Genomic DNA, 22,126 nt, shown 5'->3' with positions numbered 1-22,126 from the left:
TTCTCATTCCCAGAGTTAGCAGTTTGCTTGCGAAGGGTTTTTTTAGTTTCATTTATTACCTATTAGATAATGCCCGCTATTCAGGTGTTTAAATATCCTGTGGGAACTCTTTTTTCCGGGATAAAACGTGTAGATGTTCGTCTCCGGGATGCAATCTATTTCTGTACTAAAATTCGCCAAAATCGGATACACGGATAGGTCTTTGAAAATATAGTAGATAGACGGCGACATCGCGTTTATAATATTAGTATGTATTCAAATAAAACACTTTAAATTCAAGTGTGTGTTTGTATAATTGAAAGCACTGTACCATAAATCGTAGAGGTATACTTATTCTAATCAGGTCTCTAAGAAGGCTAAAAGCGTGGGTCAAGAGAGCTATATATCCCTGAAGGCGCCTAAACGTACTTCATAGTCTAAGAGCAAGTGACCTAAAATTCCTGAGGCCCTGATCTACTAGTGAACTTGCGGTAGATAAAGATTACAACGGCCTTACTCGCGGCTCGTCATTCCTTCAATCCATCCATACTAATATTATAAATGGGAAAGTGTGTCTGTCTGTCTGTCTGTCTGCTAGCTTTTCACGGCCCATCCGTTTAACCGGTTTTAATGAAATTTGGTATAGAGATAGCTTGCATCCCGGGGAAGGAGATAGGCTACTTTTGATCCCGAAAAATTAAAAAGTTCCCACGGGATTTTTAAAAACCTAAATCCACGCGAACGCAGTCGCGAGCATCATCATTCATTCATAGTATTGAATAATTGCTTTAAATAATAAGAATACAAGCCATGTCCTCGCTGTATCGTTGCGAAGTTCCCTCGGAGTGTATTTGGAGTTAATTTTGAGTGAGCCAAGTCATGGTGAAATTTTGAATGGGTTGTCATAGTAGGGTGTTTTACCATTTTTTGGTGTCTTATAATTTGATCGCAAAGTGATAATAAACTACCGAAAAATTTACAAAAAATTTATTCGATCGCAAATGCAAAATTTTAATGCATTTTTATTGCACTTATGTGCAATAAAAATCATTATTTTCTCAAAGCTGTTTAGAGCCTTTCAAATTTCAATTATCTTACGCAACATTAAGAGCATAGAAATCACTAGCTCTTAGTGTACGTGTTTTGAACATCACGTATCGCTATCCAGCCGAAAATATTAATAATCTATGACCCATAGGGTTGCCTACAGACTAAAAAATATAAAAAGCAGAATAATAGAGTACTATTTGTACTAATAGTAGGAGTTAGTACTTGATCGTATGTCTAGTAACTTGAGTTTATTTACGTATTATAAGTATGTCTATAACTTAAATTGAAATTTTACTTTTTGTTTATACATCACTTATTTTAATGTTGAGATGATATAAGACGCTTCATTCGGTGAGTTGAGTGTTTTTAAGGGCTGTCTGTCTGTCTGTCTGTCTGTCTGTCAAGAAACCTACAGGGTACTTCCCGTTTACCTAGAATCATGAAATTTGGCAGGTAGGTAGATCTTATAGCTGACATCTGGGGAAAAATCTGAAAACCGTGAATTTAGGGTTAGATCACACAAAAAAAATTAAATTGTGGTCATGAACTAATAATTAGTATTTTCAACTTTCGAAGTGAGTGACTATATCAAGTGGGGTATCATATGAAAGGTCTTCACCTGTAAATTCTAAAACAGATTTTTATTTACTTTTATGCATCATAGTTTTTGAATTATCGTGCAAAATGTCGAAAAAATACGACTGTAGTACGGAACCCTCATTGCGCGATCCTGACTCGCACTTGACCGGCTTTTTTAAATACTAAAATCAATATATCAAAATAAAATCAATTAAGTTACCTTCCAATCGACAACCCTAAACTATCCAATACTCTCGGTGCTATTTATTTACGTGGCCATTACAGGGTTAAGTATAGGTTGCTTGAAATTTATACCTTTCCGCCGCGTAGGTGGTATACAATTTATTATACATTATACACTACTTTAGGACTGAGAGACTAAGGAAATAAATAGACGGCATTCTTGGGAACAAACGTTCATTTATAGTAAAGCCCACTTACTCATTCAGTCGTTTAGCTCTACAGTTCTCAATTATTGAGATTGATCTCATTTTCCTAGTCGGGACATAATATAATTATAAATTTATCATTTACTCAAGTTGTAATAATATAACCATGAGTATTAAATATTTGCATGCTACATAATATTATGTTTAAACATCATTCAGCAAATAAATTTCATTTCATGTCTATTATTTTCACACTATGCAAATATCGATGAAAGTTGAGCAATACAAGGAATGGGTATTGCAGTTTATTAGATTTTTCATCATACGGATCACATAATCGTGTGGCGAAACGACAGTCGAAAATCAAAAGCGAAACTTTTATTTAAATATAGGTCAAAGAGATCATTGAAAGATGATAAAAGCGGCTTCTGCGCACTGGCTTCATATTTTAATATTTGCGACTCTATCTCCTTTTTAGTCTTTGTAACGTATAATATAACATACCTCCAGGCTTTAAAGGTGTCGGATTGTTTGACTTATCTGTCGGATACTTTACAAGGGACATTTAAGTTGAATGTTGGATGCATCTAATTATGGCGGTATTATGTTACCTTAATAGCACTTTGTATTTAATGTATAATTATGGGACTCACAGGTGGCCATGAAAAATTTCAAATAAATATAACTAACATTAACTAGTTTATGCTTGCGACTTCATCCGCGTGGACTTCACAAATTTCTAACCCCACTTAGGGGTTGAATTTTCGAAAATCCTTCCTTAGCGGATGCCTAAGTCATAATAGCTATCTGCATGCCTTCCAGCCCGATCCGTCCAGTAGTTTGAGCTGTGCGTTGATAGATAAGTCAGTCAGTCACCTTTTCCTTTTATATATTTAGATTTTTATTATGAAAATTCTTTAGAACCAGTGGTAGATGCATCCGACTATTCGAAAGTACGAGTAAAAGTTTATTTGAATAAAAAAGATTTTTATTATTTTTTTTATTTTATGTTTTGCAATAATTCGAAGCTATAATAGAATGCGGCACTTTAAACCGCCTCAGTTCCTGTTCACCCCTTGTGATATATTCACCTACTTCGCATAAAAAATCGTATGCGTTAACTGTAAGTGCGCTCCAGTGTTCAGCGTTCACATTGAGTGCGTCAGAGATTTGTGTTGTTGTTTGTATGTTAATACATGTCACCATAAACTTTTGTACCATTAAACTATGGAAACAACTAAAGTGTATGGATCGATAAAATTATCATTCCGTGCAGTTAGAAATTATAAGTAAGTAGCTTATGCTTTATTTTACTCCCTTTAGGGGTTGAATTTTCAAAAATCCTTTCTTAGCGGATGTCTACGTCATAATAGCTGTGCGTTGATAGATCAATCAGTCACCTTTTCCTTTTATATATTTAAGAAGATTGTTCAAAAACAAGTTCTTATGAGATAATTTTTAAATTATATGACAATAATTAATATTATCATTATTTTATATGAATGTTAAAGGAAATAATAATTTACTGTATACTTATGTAAATAATTTTAGGTAAGCACATATTGCTGTGAAAAACGACATTCAGAAGTTTTTCTAGTTTTCTTTAATTTTTTTGTTACATTTTGTACAAATGAATTAGCGCCGTTCAACATTACGCATTTTTACTTGCAGTCATGGATATAAATGACATGATAATATGGTCAAGCGAACAAAATTTTTCACGGTTTTGGAACCAAACAAATCAGCGCCACCTCTTAGATACTAATGAACGACCCGTTTGAAATCCAGACGTCACTGAGGTTGCATTGGTGCTAAAGACTAAACACCACTGAGTCGATGCTATTTTGTTTGTTCAATGGCCCTGTCCATACGAAGTAATATATACTGCAGTCAAATACTGCAGCATCATGCTGAGGCAGTAGCCTTTTCAGCTCAAACAAGACATCATTTTTCTTTTTAGTACTGTCAAGCTCGTAGTTTTAAGCTTACCTAGTTTTAATTTTTTTAATTTGTAACATTTGGTTTGTATGTTTTTTGTATTTTCTTGTTTTGTGAGCTGAATAAACTTTTATTTATTTATTTATTTATTTATTTATTTATATAAGTCAATCCTTGCAGTATTTAAATTTTCAACGCAGTGTGTTCGAGATTAGTTAAACAGTGGGGCCGATTCTCTAGTACACAATCGCTAAACTAAACTAAATTAACAGGTCTAAATCTAGTGCTTTCCTTTTCCGCAAGCTACATTATGAAAGGGATAACAATAGATTTAGACGTGATATTTTAGTTTAGTTTAGAGATTGTGTACAAAGGAATTAGCCACATTTAGTGTTTAATTCATCACGGGATTGCGAGCATGGGCCGTTGTATGGAAAACAAAGTAAATAGGTTTTTGTGTTGGAAAAATGAGTGCAGCACATTATAACAAGCGTGCAGCTGCTACCGCTTGAAATTTAGGACACAGGTTTGCAGGTTCTTTCGTGAAAGTACCTGAAGCACTCACGAAATACCTATGCTTGAAAAATAATAAATGAGAACTAGCTTATGCTCGCGACTTCGTCCGCGTGGACTACACCAATTTCAAACCCCTATTTCACCCCTTAGGGGTTGAATTTTCAAAAATCCTTCCTTAGAGGATGCCTACGTTATAAAAGCTATCTGCATCCCAAATTTCAGCCTGATCCGTCTAGTAGTTTGAGCTGTACGTTGATAGATCAGTCAGTCAGTCAGTCAGTCACCTTTTCCTTTTATATATTTAGATTTTCATTAAAAGAAAATGAGAAGTGGCGCTCCACGTTGGGAAAACCCATACAAAAACTTCGTATTTCAAGAAAAATTCAAGTTGCTTTGCCAAGTCTTTTAAAAAAAATCTTAAAACAACAGAGTTGATATCTACCAACCTATATCTCTATAGATAAGTATATAAAAATGATTCGCTAATCGCTGATCGCAAATCTCGAGAACAGCTAAACCGATTTCGCTAATTCTTTTTTCATAATATTCCTTGAAGTACGAGACCATATGGTTCTTACGGAGAGAAAAATTAAAAAAAAATTTAATCGAGTGTTAGGCGGTACGAAGCCGGGGCAGCTAGTAGTATATAAAGACTGGAGCTTAGTTTCAATGTTTCCATCGCAAATCGATGCGATGTATTCCGGGGTCCATCGCTGAATGGGAATTAATGACAGCCGCCGCTGGCGAGCACCTGACTCGGCGGAGTAGCCTTCTCTTAGCCTTTTTATAGCGCTCATTTCAGAGAATATGGCGCCTAATGTATCATGAAATACTTGTAAATAGTGGTATTTTATTTTAGCACCTATACTAACTAACCCGTTCCTGCTTCGTTTGGATGTAATTTCCGCAAATCCTTTAGGTTAGGCCGGCTTGGCTTTCCTGGTAGATCGATAACTAGAACCTCCCGAAGTTTCCCACCATATCAAACTAGAATTTCAAATTTTGAAGTTATCAAACCCGGGACGCCCACCTACAACACGACAGTGCTAACCATAGATACACTAATATGCAAACCACTGCGCGAAGGAGATGAAATACCTCCTACTTGTAAGTATAAATCTTTTAATTAAGCACTAGCTTAATATGCTCGCGACTTCATCCCCCTTTCACAAATTTCAAACCCCTATTTCGTGACGTGATTGAAGGACAAACCAACAAACCAATTAACCAACAAACAAACACACCAGGTAATCTAAGAATCATATTTTCTAAAGAGAGATATACGTACAAATAGAACTATAGAGACTCTGAGACGAAATTTCTAAACAGCAATAGATCGTTACTTACACAATAATAACATGAATCTTCAATGTATGTACAGGGTGTGTTATGTACAGGGTGTCAAGTTCCAAACAAAATTCATCGTCGTCTTGTAAATATTCATTTAAACAAATGAACCCTCCCGCCAATTTAACTAGACTTACATGTCACGACTCAATACCGATACGACCACGACTGTTATGGGTGGTTGCGACTATTGCTTCTGGATTATCTATTTTATTTTAGTAACAAAAGCCCGGTGAGTCTACTGTCTAGGACTGAAGTGTACGAATAGAGCGTATAAGTCCCGCAAATTGCTAATGCGCTGGAACCATGTCTCATTAACATTGAAATGACGTCATTTTGACGTCATTTGACGTATATTTAAGTAAAAATATACCATCAGCTCGAAACTTCAGTCTAGTGCTGATGTCACTAAAATGCCGGCTACACGGTCGATTGATGCTTCTTGCGATTTTTCCTTGTCTCGAAGAGCGTGCCTTTACTAATCCTTAAAAGCATACTGAAATAATTTGTGACGATGTTTTTTCATAGATCTAAGAAGATAAGATCGAGATTTAAAAATCTACTCCAAAGAGATGGTCGACATCAAAGAATTTTAAAAAAAAAATGTCGTGTATTATAAAAATGAGTTGTTATGAACAAAATGATGAGTAATTAGCAAAGTTCGTGAGTACATTAATTTTATTTCTGTGCCTCGTAATGTATATCGTATCTAATATATTGTTTATTACACCCATTTTCATGTACTAAATCCAACGTCGTATGCTGGGGTATTGTGGTGTGTCATGTATCTTATAGACCCAGTAGATTGGTTAAGAAAGCAACACAAAAGTAAATTGTACCTAAAACTAAGAGCTAGTGGAGTGGAACTAAGTTTTTTTTTATAGCAACTTAAACTCGGATAATATACCTAGTACCTAGTACCCTTTGTTTCGGTGGGGAAAATGTAATTTCGAATCCCGCATAAAAGGCAAGGCATTCTAGGCAAATGCGTTTCATCTTAGGCTGCATCATCACTTGCAACCAGGTCTGATTGCAGCCAAGCGCTAGTCTATAAATTAAAAAAGAAGTACACATCCGTATGTCGGTCTCACTGGCTCTGCCAAGATTGAGGATACCCTCTGAAAAATCGACAATTTGAGAATTGGGGTCATACGACATGTTTCCTGTTCACAGTCGATATTATGTATTTGGCGGTAGAGGTTGTGTGTGTGTTTGTGCTCTTTTCGTCACCATTTTCCTGAAAAACTACTAGGCCGATTTTCATGCATTTTCATGCATGCGATTTTGAATCAAGAAACGCATTAAGGTTCTTGATTTCTTATATGTTTTACGGCTGTAGACCTACAAGAGGGTGTTGAAATCATATTGTTTTTAATTTTTTACTATTTCACCGTTTTCCTGAAAATCTATTGGGCCAATTTACATGCACTTCTTTGCATTACAGTTACACAGGTGAGGCTAGGTTTAGGCTGAGATCTATAGAGCGCACTTTGACTTTGCTCATACTAAAAATTGAGTTAAAACGAGACTGATTTATGTGAGAGATATAGCTATGTCTATGTGTCATTTTAACTCTCTCTTAAGTCTAAGCTAAGTCAGAGTGCGCTCTATAGATCTCACCCTTAAAGTTATCCTTAAAAGATATAATATTATGTATTATTTATATGGGCACTGCAATAGTTTGTTTGGTTTTTGATCGAAGATTGTAGCAAAGAAAGCGTGATATTCCTTGTGAATACAAAGTCATTACGACCATAAATCAATTTAATGATATTTGCTATCACTACTCAGTATTTAATGTCCATTCTATATTCACCAAGGGCACCGCTTCCGGTTTCCGTTAACTTTTCGCCTCTACATTGTCTCTGGCCCTTCAATAAATGATACGCAATTTGCATGGAAATGTATGTGAATTGTTGTGATTCATACTGATTTGTTTATGAGTCACTTTCTTAGGACATTCGCTGTATAAGTCCCTCAAATTGTCCCCAAAAAAGCCCGTGGCCGCCATTTTAGTGACGTCAGCACTAGACTGAAGTTTCGAGCTGATGGTATATTTTTATTTCGGCTGACGTCATTTCGATGTTAATGAGACATGGTTCCAGCGCAATAGCAATTTGCGGGACTTATACCTACCTACGTGTAACTAACCGTGTACCCGTGTAACCTGTCTGTCTGTTTGTCTGTCTGGTTTTAACGAAATTTGGTATAGAGACAACTTGCATCTAGGGGACACGTGGATTTAGGCTACCTTTTATTCCAGAAAATCCAAGAGTTCCCAAGGGTTTTTACAAAAATTAAATCCACATGGACGAAGTCTCGGGCATCAAATTTTGTTATAGAGATAGCTTGCATTTTGGACACGGATATACATAGGTTACTTTTTATTACGAAGAGTTTGCACGGGATTTTTAAAAATCTAAATCCACGCGAACGAAGTTGCGGGCATCATCTAGTTAAATGCATATACCTAAAGCATCCGTTTGTAGTGGTTCAAAGAAGAGTAGACGGGCTTAAAAAAATGTGGTTAGAAATATGTAGGTACCTACTCCAAATTTTTTTTTACATTGGACTTACTATTCACAAAAGAGCTCATAATATTGCTCATTGGAAGCTTAATTTGAACAAAGCATTTAAATAAGTACACCGTTATTATCCGGATACGATTATAAAGCCGGGTATTCACTTAGGTCCTGTTGCATGAAAGGTGGTTGCAGTTACATTACGGTGGTTACGGCTACTAAAGTTTGACCAAAAAGCAATGCGAAATTGACTGATAAATAATTTGAAAGTTGACACTTGACAGGCGGTTAATCTGTCATAAAATAAAATGAATAGTTAGTAAGTAAACTAAACTTGGATACTTAAACGAGTAGGTATGTATGTATTAGTTTCATCGAATTAATAATTTGAAGAATAAATAATTTTTAATTTTTTTTTAATCCTGGGCCCTAAATTAGGAAACCTTGTTTTTAACGGCCAGTGCCTTTCTCAACGTAGTAGTGGAATTAAAAAGGTAATGTTTTTTTTTTAACTTATTTAAGTATAATAATTCATAATACTACACAGCAGTGTGTTGGCGAGTTTGCGCTCATAGAGGATTACACGGTGCCCTTATAAATTATCTAAATATATAAAAGGAAAAGGTGACTGACTGACTGACTGACTGACTGACTGACTGACTGACTGATCTATCAACGCACAGCTCAAACTACTGGACGGATCGGGCTGAAATTTGGCATGCAGATAGCTATTATGACGTAGGCATCCGCTAAGAAAGGGTTTTTGAAAACTCAACCCCTTAGGTGGTGAAATAGGGGTTTGAAATATGTGTAGTCCACGCGGACGAAGTCGCGAGCATAAGCTAGTCTTATAAATAATACTTACTCTAATACGTACTTATTAATATAATCTACTTACATTAACCTAACTTACTTATCCAACACTAAGTACTTATATTATTTACAAGTTAAATTTACATATAGTACAGAAGGTGACGCACACATCCGCACTGGGGCCGATTCTCTTGAACACACTACACTAAACTAAAATGACATCTGTAAATCTATTGCTATCCCTATCTGTCTGTAATGTTGCTTGCAGAAAAGGATAGCACTAGATTTAGACCTGTTAATTTAGTTTAGTTTAGAATATGTGTACAAGAGAATCAGCCCTACTGTGCATCCACACTAATATTATAAATGCGAAAGTGTTCTGTCTGCTAGTTTTTCACAGCCATCCTTTAAGTATATTTTGGCGAAATTTGGTACAGAGATAGCGTGCATCCTGGAAACCGAAAAATCTATGAGCTTCCACCGGATTTTTAAAAACCTAAATCCATGCACGTAATACATTAGGTACATGCTAACCTCTTACCTCTGTTTTCAATATTCAAACTATCTGTAATATATAATCTGTAAGAAGTTACTCAGCAACATTGTTATTTATCAAAAAATGTATCGTATTGACAAAATATAAACGCTGCTTAGTAACTTATCGACAGAGTAAAGATAGATTAAATATTGAAAATGGACGTCAGTGAGTACCCGGCTTAACATGTATTAAGTAGCTACCTACTTATTCTCATAAAAAACTTTTCATTTTGTATAATCCGGGTTTATTGTTTGCGTCCGTATTCCTTCGGAAGCCTGCTTGCAATTAGGGTCGCCACGGGTTCCGTCGTTCCCGGACTTGTCCTACTTTTGGGGACATTATTTTTTAAGACCATCCGGAATGCAATTGCTATTGGATAATCGCGATTGTTTGCAAGTGTCGTTTGAAGTTCAATAATAAATTTCTTCGGCGCGCTGACGCGTATCTTTAACGCACAGTCTGGTTTTGTATAGGTGCAATTATTTCTGTTTTAATGAGGAATTTTCCAGGGCGTGTTCCCTTCCAAGGCGGGAGAAAAGGGATAGTACTTTTTATCCCGAAAAATAAAGTTCCCTCCCACTGGCTAAACCAGATTATTTTTTACATTGACGCTTCTTCTGGATAGGTATGTCCTGAACACTAGGACAAAATATTAAAAAATATATATATATGAGATATACTAATTTAAAAAGGTAAGTATGCCTAAAACAATTTTATAATTATTTGAAATAATCTTAGAAACCTTGAAGTGCATGTACCAGTACCTGTATACTGTAAAAGTATCATAAAATATATAGGTATACTTAAATATGCCTCTTTTTACAACTAAATTTCAAGTATACAAGAATACAAACAAGCTCAGTTCAAATTATAACGAATGCAATAAAATTGTAGCAGTGTCATATACACAGCATTTGTAGCGTAACAAGGCGTATTAAAGTCATTTCTTTATCCCATTTTTCTAGTTAAATAGATAGCCGTACTAATTGCAATACATTTTATATCTAGTTAAGCTGGAATATGGCCAAGAAAGTTTAATTTTACTAACTAGAAATGAATTAGACGGTTGAACAAAGAGTGTGTTTTGTTATGTGTTCCAAATATTTGCTTTGAGGATTTAATTTCGGGATTTTGTTTTGTTATGTTGATTCTACTTAAGTGGTGTGAAATTTCGAATTAATTTGCTTACCTACTTCTGAAATGGGAAGTCTCTAATATTAAATTCGTTTACGCAGTTTTAATTATAACAACTACGTAAAACCATAGATTAGTCCGCGACATGTTTAGATGGCAATCGGGGTATGAGGCGTCAGGACGTCCTGCACCACTCCTGCACATCCGCACGTAGGGTTGCCAGGCGTCCGGATAAAGCCGGACATAGGTAGGCTTTTTGATTGCGTTTCCGGCCAAAATAAACGTTGTCCGGCTTGTCCGGCTTTTGTTAGGCTTTTTACATTTCGCAAACGAGCGTGGCCGAGCGTAGGCGAGTCGATTGTCGGTCGCTCCCGCAGGCGGCAGTGCCGCCTGACAACAAGATTTATGACAATAATAAAAAAAAGCTCGATTTTACATACAATTTTTTCGTCGTACCTATTAATACTGAGACACAAAATCTAATATATATAAAAGGAAAAGGTGACTGACTGACTGACTGACTGATCTATCAACGCACAGCACAAACTACTGGACGGATCGGGCTGAAATTTGGCATGCAGATAGCTTTTATGACGTAGGCATCCGCCAAGATTTTTGAAAATTCAACTCCTAAGTCGCGAGCATAAGCTAGTCCTCAATAATGTAGGTTGTACGGCCTTTCTACCCAAATTTCCGCCCAAACTGGCTGGTCTGTCCGGCTATTAGATTTGGCGACCTGGCAACCCTATCCGCACGTCACGCGGGGGCTGTGCGGGTGTGCGGGGCGTTCTCTCCCCGATTGTCATTTCGATCTGTCGCGTACCAAAGGCACAGTACACGGCAGAAAGTAATGGCAGATTTGTAGAGCATGTTTGCCTGTCTGTTTGTTACTTTTTCACGGCTCAGCCTAAAACTGATGTTGACGAAATTTTACATAGAAATAGCTTGCATCGTGGAAACGAACATAGGACTCACATTTTTATCCCAAAAAATCAAAGAGTTCCCTATAGTTTACGTAAGATTCTCATTCAATTTTGAAGTTATAACCCGAGTTATGTAAATTATTTGCTCAAAACTCCCCTGTACAGTTTACATGCTATGGCAAAGTCACCACCACACAATCAAAGTATCATAATAATAAATAAATGTTTGTATGCTCTTACAGTTTAGCCGAAATTAAGTAATTTACATTACGCGACAAAATTAAATACGCATTCATACCTACTATGTGTGAGTAAGCATAATGTTGGTTTCACACTTAGCCGGGTAATCGTTGCGTTTATATAGACCATTATAACGTTATCAGCAATCTAATGAAAGTTTTGGCTTATGCCTTTTTGCGCTTTATCAAATTAAAAGGAACTTTGTGTTGATTTTCTGTAATAGTGGAACGAAATTTCTACAAGTAGAGATGTTCGAATTACGAATCGAGATGTTCAACATCAAGATGTTGGTTTCATACACACCAGAATCATATCACAAGAATTACAGTTGAGTTACTATAATGGCAATTAGAAGTACTTACATAATTATAATTAAGATTATCAATTTATATTACAAAAATTCAAACAAATATGTAATACTAAATGATGGCCGCGACTTCTTCCGCGTGGATTTCGGTTTTTAAAAATCCCGTGGGAACTCTTTTATTTTCCGGGATAAAAAGTAGCCTATGTCCTTCCCCGGGATGCAAGCTATCTCTGTACCAAATGTCGTCAAAATCGGTTGAACGGATGGGCAGTAAAAAGCTAGCAGACAGACTGATAGATTGATAGGACATGGCTAATGGTCATTGTAAAACGATCACACTCGATGACTGATTCAGGCTATTACAGCACAATGATCGCTCAATTGCCTCTCACAGATGGATGAATAAAAATCATCCCCATTGACAATGACAGTGTTGCAGTTGTCTGGTTATTATTTGTTCCTTTGTCGGTCTAGACGTGATAAACGTTTTTCTAATAACCAATATCCTGTTGGTTCAATAAGCTGTGACAGCCTAGTGGCTGACGTCCGCCTCGCAATCGGAGGTCGGTGGTTCGATCCCGGGCACGCAACTCTAACTTTTCGGAATTTGGTGCATTTGATTTAACGGTGAAGGAAAACATCGTGAGGAAACCTACATGCTTGAGAGTTCTCCATAATGTTCTCAAAGGTGTGGGTTGTCTGCCAATCCGCACTTGGCCAGCGTAGACTATGGACAAAACCCTTCTCACTCTGAGAAGAGACCCCGTGCTCTCTAATGAGCCGGGGATGGGTTGATCATGATGGTGATGATGAATATCCTGTTGGACCAGTTTTGGACTTTGATAATTGTTCTGAAAAGTTTAAAATCTGATTGGTTTTCGTTGCATCCTCTAATCCCATTCCTTGGACTATTGACGCACTAGTACTCGTATTCATAAAAGGTCAAAACAGGCTATAATAGCAGGTATGTGCTAGATTCATATTCATCCCAAATTCTATGAGAGACGAGAAGTTCCTGACGTTTGATTCCCTCTTTCCCAAAAACGTCTGATCTTCTCTTTCCAAAAGTTACAGCTTCTATACAATATATAAACGAAAAGCTGACTGACTGATCTATAAATCAGTAGTTTGAGCTCAAACTACTGGACGAATCGGTCTGAAATTTGGCATGCAGATAGCTATTGTATTATGACGTTAACATCCGCTAAGAAAGGATTTTTGAAAATTCAATCCCTAGGGGTAAAAAAGGGTTTGAAATTTGTCTAGTCCACGTGGACGAAATAGCTTAGCTATAACCTAGTTACAAGATATTTTGGTTACCTTCAATCTCTTATGTCAAATCCATACTAATATTATAAATGCGAAAGTGTGTCTGTTTGTCTGTCTGTCTGTCTGCTAGCTTTTCACGGCCCAACCGTTTAACCGATTTTGATGAAATTTGGTACAGAGTTAGCTTATACCCCGGGGAAGGGCATAGGCTACTTTTTATCCCGGAAAATTAAAGAGTTCCCACGGGATTTAAAAAAACCTAAATCCATGCGAACGAAGTCGCGGGCATCATCTAGTGACCCATAAAAAATGGCCGCAATATAAGTACCTACTTAAGCAGAAATAAACCGAGCTAAATGGAAGAAGCAATAATCAATAGTTAGAAACCCACTGCTATGAATATTTTATACTTTCATTACATTAACAACGCTTTGAAAGCCTACAACTACACTACAGGGGCAGTAATAATATGTTAGAGCACTTATTGCTGCTTGCTGGAGTGCCAAGACCTAATTACGGTAATGGAGAATTACTCTTATAAATATTTTTATCTATATTCCATAACATTAAATGTTTTCCATAGTTTAAAGTGTTTTGATATGAAATGTTTAACTTACGGGGATGACATAGCCACCCATGACTAAACCCCCAAAAAGAATAAAGAGAGAAAAAAAATAGTATTAAATCAGTACCCTCATTATAAATGCGACACTATGTTTCTTTGTTGGTTTATTGGTTTGTCCTTCAATCACGTCGCAACGGTGCAACAGCTTGACGTGATTTTTGCATGAGTATAAATAAAGACCTGGAGAGTGACATAGACGTTAGGAGTGACATACTTTGTATCCCGGAAAATCAAAAAGCTCCCACGGGATTTTCAAAAAACCTAATTGCACGCTGACGTATTCGCGGGCATCAGCTAGTGGTAAAATAAGTTTTTCTATATCTGTATGAAGTTTTTTTCAATCTGACATATCATCATCATCATTATAAACCCATCACCAACTCACTACTGAGCACAGATCTCGTAATGAGAAGAATTTGGCCATAGTTTACCAAGCTGGCCATGTGTGGATTGGCTGACACTTTTGGGACAATTATGGAGAAATCTCAGGCATGCAGGTTTCCTCACGATGTTTTCCTTCACCGTTAAAACAAGTGATATTTAGTTGCTTGAAATGCACATAATATAAGTACCTACCTAGCTCCGAAAAGTTAGTCTCTTTTTGGTATCTTTTACTGCCCCTATAGGGGAGCCCCCTTAAATATTTATGCTATGTATATGTGCTATGTTTAAAATCAACTCCCAATAAATTGTTCGAATATCTTTGTCCTCAGGTTGCGCGTTCCCGGCGCGATGGCAAGGCCGCTGGTTCCAGTCCGGAGTGATCCAGCCCATCATGATAGACGGCGCCATCCTCTCCAACAAGGGCCGCTGCCTCTCCTCCGAGGGCGACAAGTTTCTTATCGTTGATGAGTAAGTCGAATTATTAGTTTACACCATTTTCCTACTCATCGCCAAACTGTCGGAAGAAAAATTCGTATTTCCAAGTTTGATAGCAAACTTTGGATAAAAACTCAAGAGACTTTCTATCTCTCTCTTTCCGGTTGAGTCCTCATGATTGAGTATGAATATCATGATCACCATGGATGACGTCATAATGTTCTTCTATCAAGTTTTCTTTGGTCACATGGTGTACCTGCCATAGAATTTCTTTCTGACCACGCCGGGTTGAAGATTCGTCTCACAGTCTTTTGCGTCATAAACATGGGACAACAAGCTTAATTTGCTTATTTCCGTTCAATAGTAATTCAATAATAATATCTATTAAGATAAGATTTCATTCTGACCCTAGACCAACATCACAGAACAAACGATTCTTCAAACGCAATCCTATATCGACGACCTCCCTGGCGCTGTGGTCTTAATAGTGGGAGGTCCCGGGTTCGATTCCTGGCAGGGGTTTGGAATTTTATAATTTCTAAATTTCTGGTCTGGTCTGGTAGGAGGCTTCGGCCGTGGCTAGTTACCACCCTACCGGCAAAGCCGTGCCGCCAAGCGATTTAGCGTTCCGGTACGATGCCGTGTAGAAACCAAAGGGGTATGGGTTTAATAAAACTGCCGCTAGTTAGCCCGCTATCATCTTAGACTGCATCATCACTTACCACCAGGTGAGATTGCAGTCAAGGGCTAACTTGTATCTGAATTAAAAAAAAAAAGATATGAAAGAAAACTGGATACCTAGTTTCGTCAAAGAACTTTTACAATAATATGTGATGATTATACTCTCAGTATCTATTCCAGTAAATTCTAGAGAGCCTAATATGAAAACCACTGAAAGAAAAACGACATCTATTATAACAAAAGCGTTCTCATTCGCTCACCTCATTTCAGTTGTGATTCAAGATATTCCCTGAGATTCGAGTGGAGGGGGGAATAGGGCAATAATTTTAATCTCGATATTATGCTCGCCGAGATTGTCAGTGTAGAACTGTGGATCTGTTGAAAGCTCCTCGGAGTGTCTTTCGATAGTATCTGGAACGACGCGCATTTATCACTTTTGGCGTTTTACATTAGGCTAGCTAGTTAGGTCACGGGAACCAGATTATTTGGCAAGTAACTTTGGGAAGTAAAAATAAATCTGCTGGTTCTTTTTAGAGAAAAATAATGTGTGACTTCAACAGAGTTTAGTCTTATTTTCACTTTCCTTTAAAAGATCTGCCAAAGCCAGGAAACCCAAGGAAAACTTGGTGACATCAAACGAGTCGTATGGGGGGGGGGGGGGGCTGTGTTCTGGCGGCGCGCAAGATCGTGGCGTGTGGAAATTCCTACAAGAGACCTTTGTCCAACAGTGGACCTCTATCAGTTAACGATGATGATGATGATGATGATCATAAAACAGCTATAAGCATGCATCTATTATGCATCTCTTATCGAGTGTTTCATTCATTTTTGTTTTGCTTGCCATGAAGACTTTGGGCACGGTAACGGTGCTTTGGGGCCATAGAGTGCTAAAAAATCTTCTAAGATATTTCACCGCGGTTAAGTTTTTTTTTTCACCTCTCTTTCCCCTCCAACTAGACGTAAAGCTTGTGCTTAGAGTAGGTACGACAATAGTGGAACGGGTGGTGTTCGAACCGCAAATTTCGCATTTATAAATATTTTTTTTCATTCGTAGGTTCCTAAGTATGATTTTTTAATAAAAAGAAAAGCTTTTTATTAGAAAATAAAGTAGGTAAGTAATGTACGTGATAAAAGTATCCCCTGTGAATATGTATTTACCTACAGCAGGCAGACAATAACAACATAATGATGGTAACTACGGTATTTTCTTTACAGAAAAGGCTGTTACCGTTGCGTTGTGATGCATGAAAAACACACGAACGTTCTGCAATACAAAGAGAGTGAGTATTTTTATATCGCAAAACTCTACCTACTCGTGACCTACAAAAAATGCCTTATAATAGCTTTTTGCTTGCATGAACCTGGGGCTCGATCACGGGAGAATGACAGCTACAATGTCATGATCGCAATCACCTCTGATTGATTGATATTCGCTCACTATTGGCTACAATGCATTGTTGCAACAAGAACACCATAAATTCAGCCAATAACAACAATTGTGATTGTAATAATGATTGATGCAGTTTTTCCGCAATCGACTAGCTGAGATGATGAAACTTTCCTACTGTCCCTTATTCTGATCAATAATAATAATTTTCTATTTCCCAGCCTTCTGCCACCGCCGAGACGCCCTTCCACACCTCTGTTCAATGATCACCGGCGACGCGCTGCTCTACTCCATGTTCAGGGAAAATGCTGAACCTGTGGAATGTCCTCTTAAAGGACCGTTTTCTTTTACTTATAACAGGTAAAATCAACTATATTTTATATTTGTCACAGATTATAGACTACTTTTGTGAATTCACCATTGTTATTATTTCTATACAACGTTAGTTCTGGAATACAAAAACCTATCTCTATGACAAAAACAGAAACATGTGTCAAATGTTTTTACATAAAGAATAAATATACGAAATTTCAAAAATATTTAATGAAAACTTGCGAAGTTATAAGCTTGTGTTGAGTCGTTGTCCCGCAAAAACATGGTCACCCCAAGCAATCGGCTGTGTGCGAACGGGACGGCTAGCGTCGATCGTGCGCGCTCTCGTTTTCGCGGCTCGATCAGCTGCTGCATGTGGTCATTCAACTAGGTGTTCTAACTTGCAGGATTTTAAAGTATTTTTGGTCAAAATATAACCCGTAGTAAAAATGATTGCAATCAGTTCTTTTACTGATTCTGAATATACCTACTACTTTTAGGTTTTGCGTATTATACTTAAGCTAACGTTGTATAAGTTAGCCCTAGACTGCGAGCTCACCTGGTGTTAGTCATGATGTAGTCTAAGATAGTAGCGGGCTAACCTGGAAGGGGTATTAAAATATCTGCTATAGAATAATACATTTTGTTTAAGTTCTTAATTATCCTTATAAGATAGACTACATCGTGCAAGTTTCTTCCTGGTTGTTCACATTAGGGTGGGCATTCTGAAGCAGTGGTAGATTTTTACCTATTCTTCTTACTCTATCTTTCTATTTCTAGACGACGTTGAAAGCGAAAATGGCGATGACAACGTTTCAAACTTAGTCGATATCGATACGTGGCAAAGATAACTGTTACTTCCTTAGATTAGTCCGCAAAGAATAATGTTAGAATTTGTCTTTAATTTCAGGGGACACGGCGATTGCAAAATACCGGCATCGTCTATAGAAAGCTGCACTGAAGACTCCAGGTTACTGCTCAACTATCAAGCGTGCCCTGATGTTTACGGTTCAGAAAGTACAGGTAAACCATACAAATAAAAATAAAATAAAAATAATATACTTACCTACTTTTTTCAATTCAACTTTTACAACTTTACTTTTGAATCGTCAATATAATATATTATCATAGAAATAATACTGTTATATCTAAACTAATGGATACTACGTCCGATAGTCGGTGACCAATTCTTGTCGGCTAAAAATAAAACATAGGTACACATTGCAATATTGAAACGCACACGTCATAAAGATTGTCAATGGTGATTTTAGGAAGAAAAGTTCACAAATCCCCGTTGATGGGGGGATTTTTTGCAGGGATTAGTGCAATAACCCAAAAAGTCGGTCCAAAATCTATTATAAAAGTCAATGAAATTATTGGCCCCGTCATCGAACCAACATTCGTCCAAACTGGCCGATTTCATCTCCTCCACGTGAATTTTTATTTTTCCCCTTACGTGTGCTACACCAGTAAAACTAGAAATGAAAAAGTCGACTGACAATAAATAGTAAAACTAAAGATGAAAATTAAAGTCTGCTAAGAATAAATAGTAAAATAGTAGAAATAAAAGTTCGTGGATTGCTTCACAGCTACTCAATGTCGTTATAACGAGTCGCTCGACAGGTCGCGAACTAGCTGCGGCAATCTTCCACTATTGTTTAATGGCCGCACTAAAATAACTCGCTCCGGGACCACTGCTATTTCAGTCTGTGTCATCTTATATCTACGATTGTTAACCGCAGTACCAATAGCCACAAACTGACGCTTGCAACTAAGAAAAGTTTACCTAAGTACATAAACCTCTATCAACTGCCATTTTAATGCCATTAACTTGACTCTAACAAAAATTATAAGCTTTAAAGTACTCAATTTTTATTAGCACTTTAAAGCTTGTAGAAGTTTTTTTTTCCAACTCCTACAGTTCTTGCAATTCACGAAGGCGAGTGGACTTTAAGTTTACTTGTGTTTACGTCGGACACGCGGGCATTGCGTAAGTGTGCGTGCATGTCCGACCAATCAGTCGCGAGCAAGCGCTCGCAAACGCACACTTTCAGTACTTATACCTTACAATACATACCGATACGACTTAAACACAAGCATGAGCCACTCGCCTTCGTGAATTGCAAGAACTGTACCACTATATGAATAAAGGCAAGGGTCACGACTCCCAGCAATGATGCAGAGAGTTATTTGTTAAAACGTTCATAACGCTGAGACAGTCGCGAAGATCTGATTGTATTTATAAAGACAATAGAAATAACTTGGCTATTTTAAGTGACGGTGGAATGGAACCATCTTGTTCGTGCTTGTTAGTTGTTAGCAAACTGCTGCAGATAATATTGTTTGAGATTTGCTGATTGGCGACGAACCTGGATCTTACAGCCATAGCTTAATTAGGAGCGTATCTCCTAAAGTTTGAGTAGGTAATTATTATTTGGGTCAAACTGCTATCTGTTGTAGCCGTAGCTATCTGTAATCTGTATAACGGCACTCCAATTATATCTACTCTTAGTCCAATGCCTTACGCCTAACTACTCAAAAACGTGATAGGTAATTTAAAGTTCTCGAGCAAGTTTAATTTTTACAAACAATTTTTTTGCACTGATGTTAAGTGATTTAACCACCACTGCGTTGCCGGTCTTTTAGGCCAATATGTGTCTGTCTTCAGAAGTTCATGTAGGTATGTGTGCAACAAAGTACATAGGTATTATTCTAGGTAGGAAAGGCACTCTGAACCAGTAGTAGATGGATCTGACGATTCAAAAATACTTGTAAAAATTTAATTGCATATATAACAAACAAGAAGGAATTTGAACATTCCGCGTCGACCTGTCGGACTATAGTGAACACTAACTATTTTTAGGGTTCCGTACTTCAAAGGAAAAAAGGAACTCCTATATGATCACTTCGTTCTGACTGTGTCTGTCGTGTCTGCCAAGACAAGGGAATTAAAACCTATAGGTACGGTACTCCGGACCTACCGACTACCTACTCCGACTCATGAAATTTGGCAGGTAGGTAGGTAGGTGGGTTACAAGTAAAGAAAAAAATCAGAAAACAGTAAAGTGGTTACAAAAAAATTAAAATTTGTTCACGAACAAATACTTAGATTACTAAATCACATCATAGATGGCGCTGTCCATAATTAACTCGCAGTGTTGCATACAAAAATGATATATCTTGTACGATGATGCGGAACCCTTCGTTCCAAGATTTCTAACGTCACCCAGACGTGGACTCACGCCACGGCCTCGGGGGCGTACGGACTAACCAGTAGTCCAACAACTCCACCCATCCCAACGTCAATACTAACTAAGCTATGGTCCGAGCCTCACAGGAGGTGTCCTTAGGAGGACGTTGCCCTCCTACCTCTCAAATGATTTCTTCGAGCCCTAGGCTCACCCCCAGGCGGAGTTTCGCGCTCGCCACCCCCACGGTGACGCTGTAGCGGCCAGTAGGGCCTACGTAGCAGTCAATCCGAAACAACACAAGGCATCCTTCGAGTGCGACTCCGACTCGCATATGACTGGCTCTTTTTTCTTTTCAGTGGAAGAACTGGAATGCCTGGCGACGTGGAAGGAGGGCAGTTTGCGCTTCCTGGTGGGGAAGCTGCACCACAACCACGCGACCAGCAACGAGGACCGCTACAGATGCTTCGTCTACGAGAAGACAAATGGTATTGGTAAGACTTGGTTGGCTTTTGGTTTGTATTCTTTTGGTTTCCTTTATTTTTCTAAGATCTATTCTAATGTAACCTAAACTACAGTACGCGGCCAAAAGTGATGAACGTCGATCTTTAGAAGGAGACAGCAGATTTGTAGAACACTGTCTCGGTCGTTGAGACCGACAAAGCATCATATGGTTATGAGTGACAGAGACAACGCTCTACAAAGATGAAATGTCATTCTAAAGGCCGATGTTCATCACTTTCGGCCGCGTATTGTATCTCATGATTGGTTAACTGTCCATTTCGTTCCGTTTTGACGCTTATTTGTTATTTGATATTACTTATCTATATATTGTGGATTTTTACTGATCGGTTTATCAATTTTAATTTGGCTGGTCTGAACTGTGCGGCAGTCTGTTGTGCTTGTTTTGCGCACGGTTCGGGAGTATATATTTTCTAAGTTTCCGAAAACATTTATATAAGGGATAAATAAATTCCCAATATTCTTGCTTCATCTGCCAATCCGCACATGACTAGCGTGGTGGACTATGGCCAAACTCTTCTCATACAGAGAGGAGACCCAATTTTGCTGATCCTAAACTTGACTTGAAACATTTTTATTAAACGTATGAAATCAGCCATTATTATAAGGATAAAAAAACGCGGTGGTAGCCTAGTGAGCTTGCAATGGGTTGGTCATGATGATGAAAAGGATCTTCTGCTTTTTCCAGCTTCAGGCAGCAGTATGAAGGAAGGGCCGGCCCCGGCGGGCGGCGTGGAGTACAGAGTGGCGCAGTCCGGCGACGCGACCTGCAACGGCCTCTTCAGTGCCACGGAGGGGTCCAGGACTATGGCTTTGAAGAGAGGTCTTTATAACATTTTATTTCATAACTAAAATAAAATAAACTCTTGCATAACCTATTATAAGCTTCTAGCCCCCTTCCCCCTTCAGGCCCAGAATGTTGAGTTCGTAAAATATTGAATTCTTATAATGTGGAATTCGCGAATGTTGAATCTTAAAACAAAAACACAAGAATCGGTTGTTTGAGGTGACCAAACCCATATCTAAGCTGTGAGGAGATGTAACAAGA

At 37.8% G+C, this 22,126-nt stretch overlaps 1 protein-coding gene across 9 annotated transcripts in view; it reads left to right on the top strand.

Annotated features, from left to right (window-relative positions):
- Window positions 1-22,126, top strand: part of LOC117982178 (uncharacterized) — a 115,002-nt gene that overhangs the window by 83,845 nt on the left and 9,031 nt on the right. For 8 of the 9 annotated variants that reach the window (XM_069498749.1, XM_069498748.1, XM_069498747.1 and 5 more), the window contains 6 exons: window positions 14,883-15,021; window positions 16,885-16,949; window positions 17,278-17,416; window positions 18,279-18,391; window positions 20,916-21,050; window positions 21,767-21,901. In XM_069498749.1, the coding sequence (XP_069354850.1) occupies window positions 14,883-15,021; window positions 16,885-16,949; window positions 17,278-17,416; window positions 18,279-18,391; window positions 20,916-21,050; window positions 21,767-21,901 (726 nt within the window). The remainder of the gene's footprint in view (window positions 1-14,882; window positions 15,022-16,884; window positions 16,950-17,277; window positions 17,417-18,278; window positions 18,392-20,915; window positions 21,051-21,766; window positions 21,902-22,126) is intronic. The other variant, XM_034968480.2, reaches the window with a different exon arrangement.

The sequence above is a fragment of the Maniola hyperantus genome, chromosome 5 (genome assembly GCF_902806685.2).
Source record: "Maniola hyperantus chromosome 5, iAphHyp1.2, whole genome shotgun sequence".
NCBI classification, from domain to species: domain Eukaryota; kingdom Metazoa; phylum Arthropoda; class Insecta; order Lepidoptera; family Nymphalidae; genus Maniola; species Maniola hyperantus.
The sequence above is the reverse complement of the archived record's forward strand: the minus strand, read 5'-3'. Positions and strand labels throughout refer to the sequence as shown.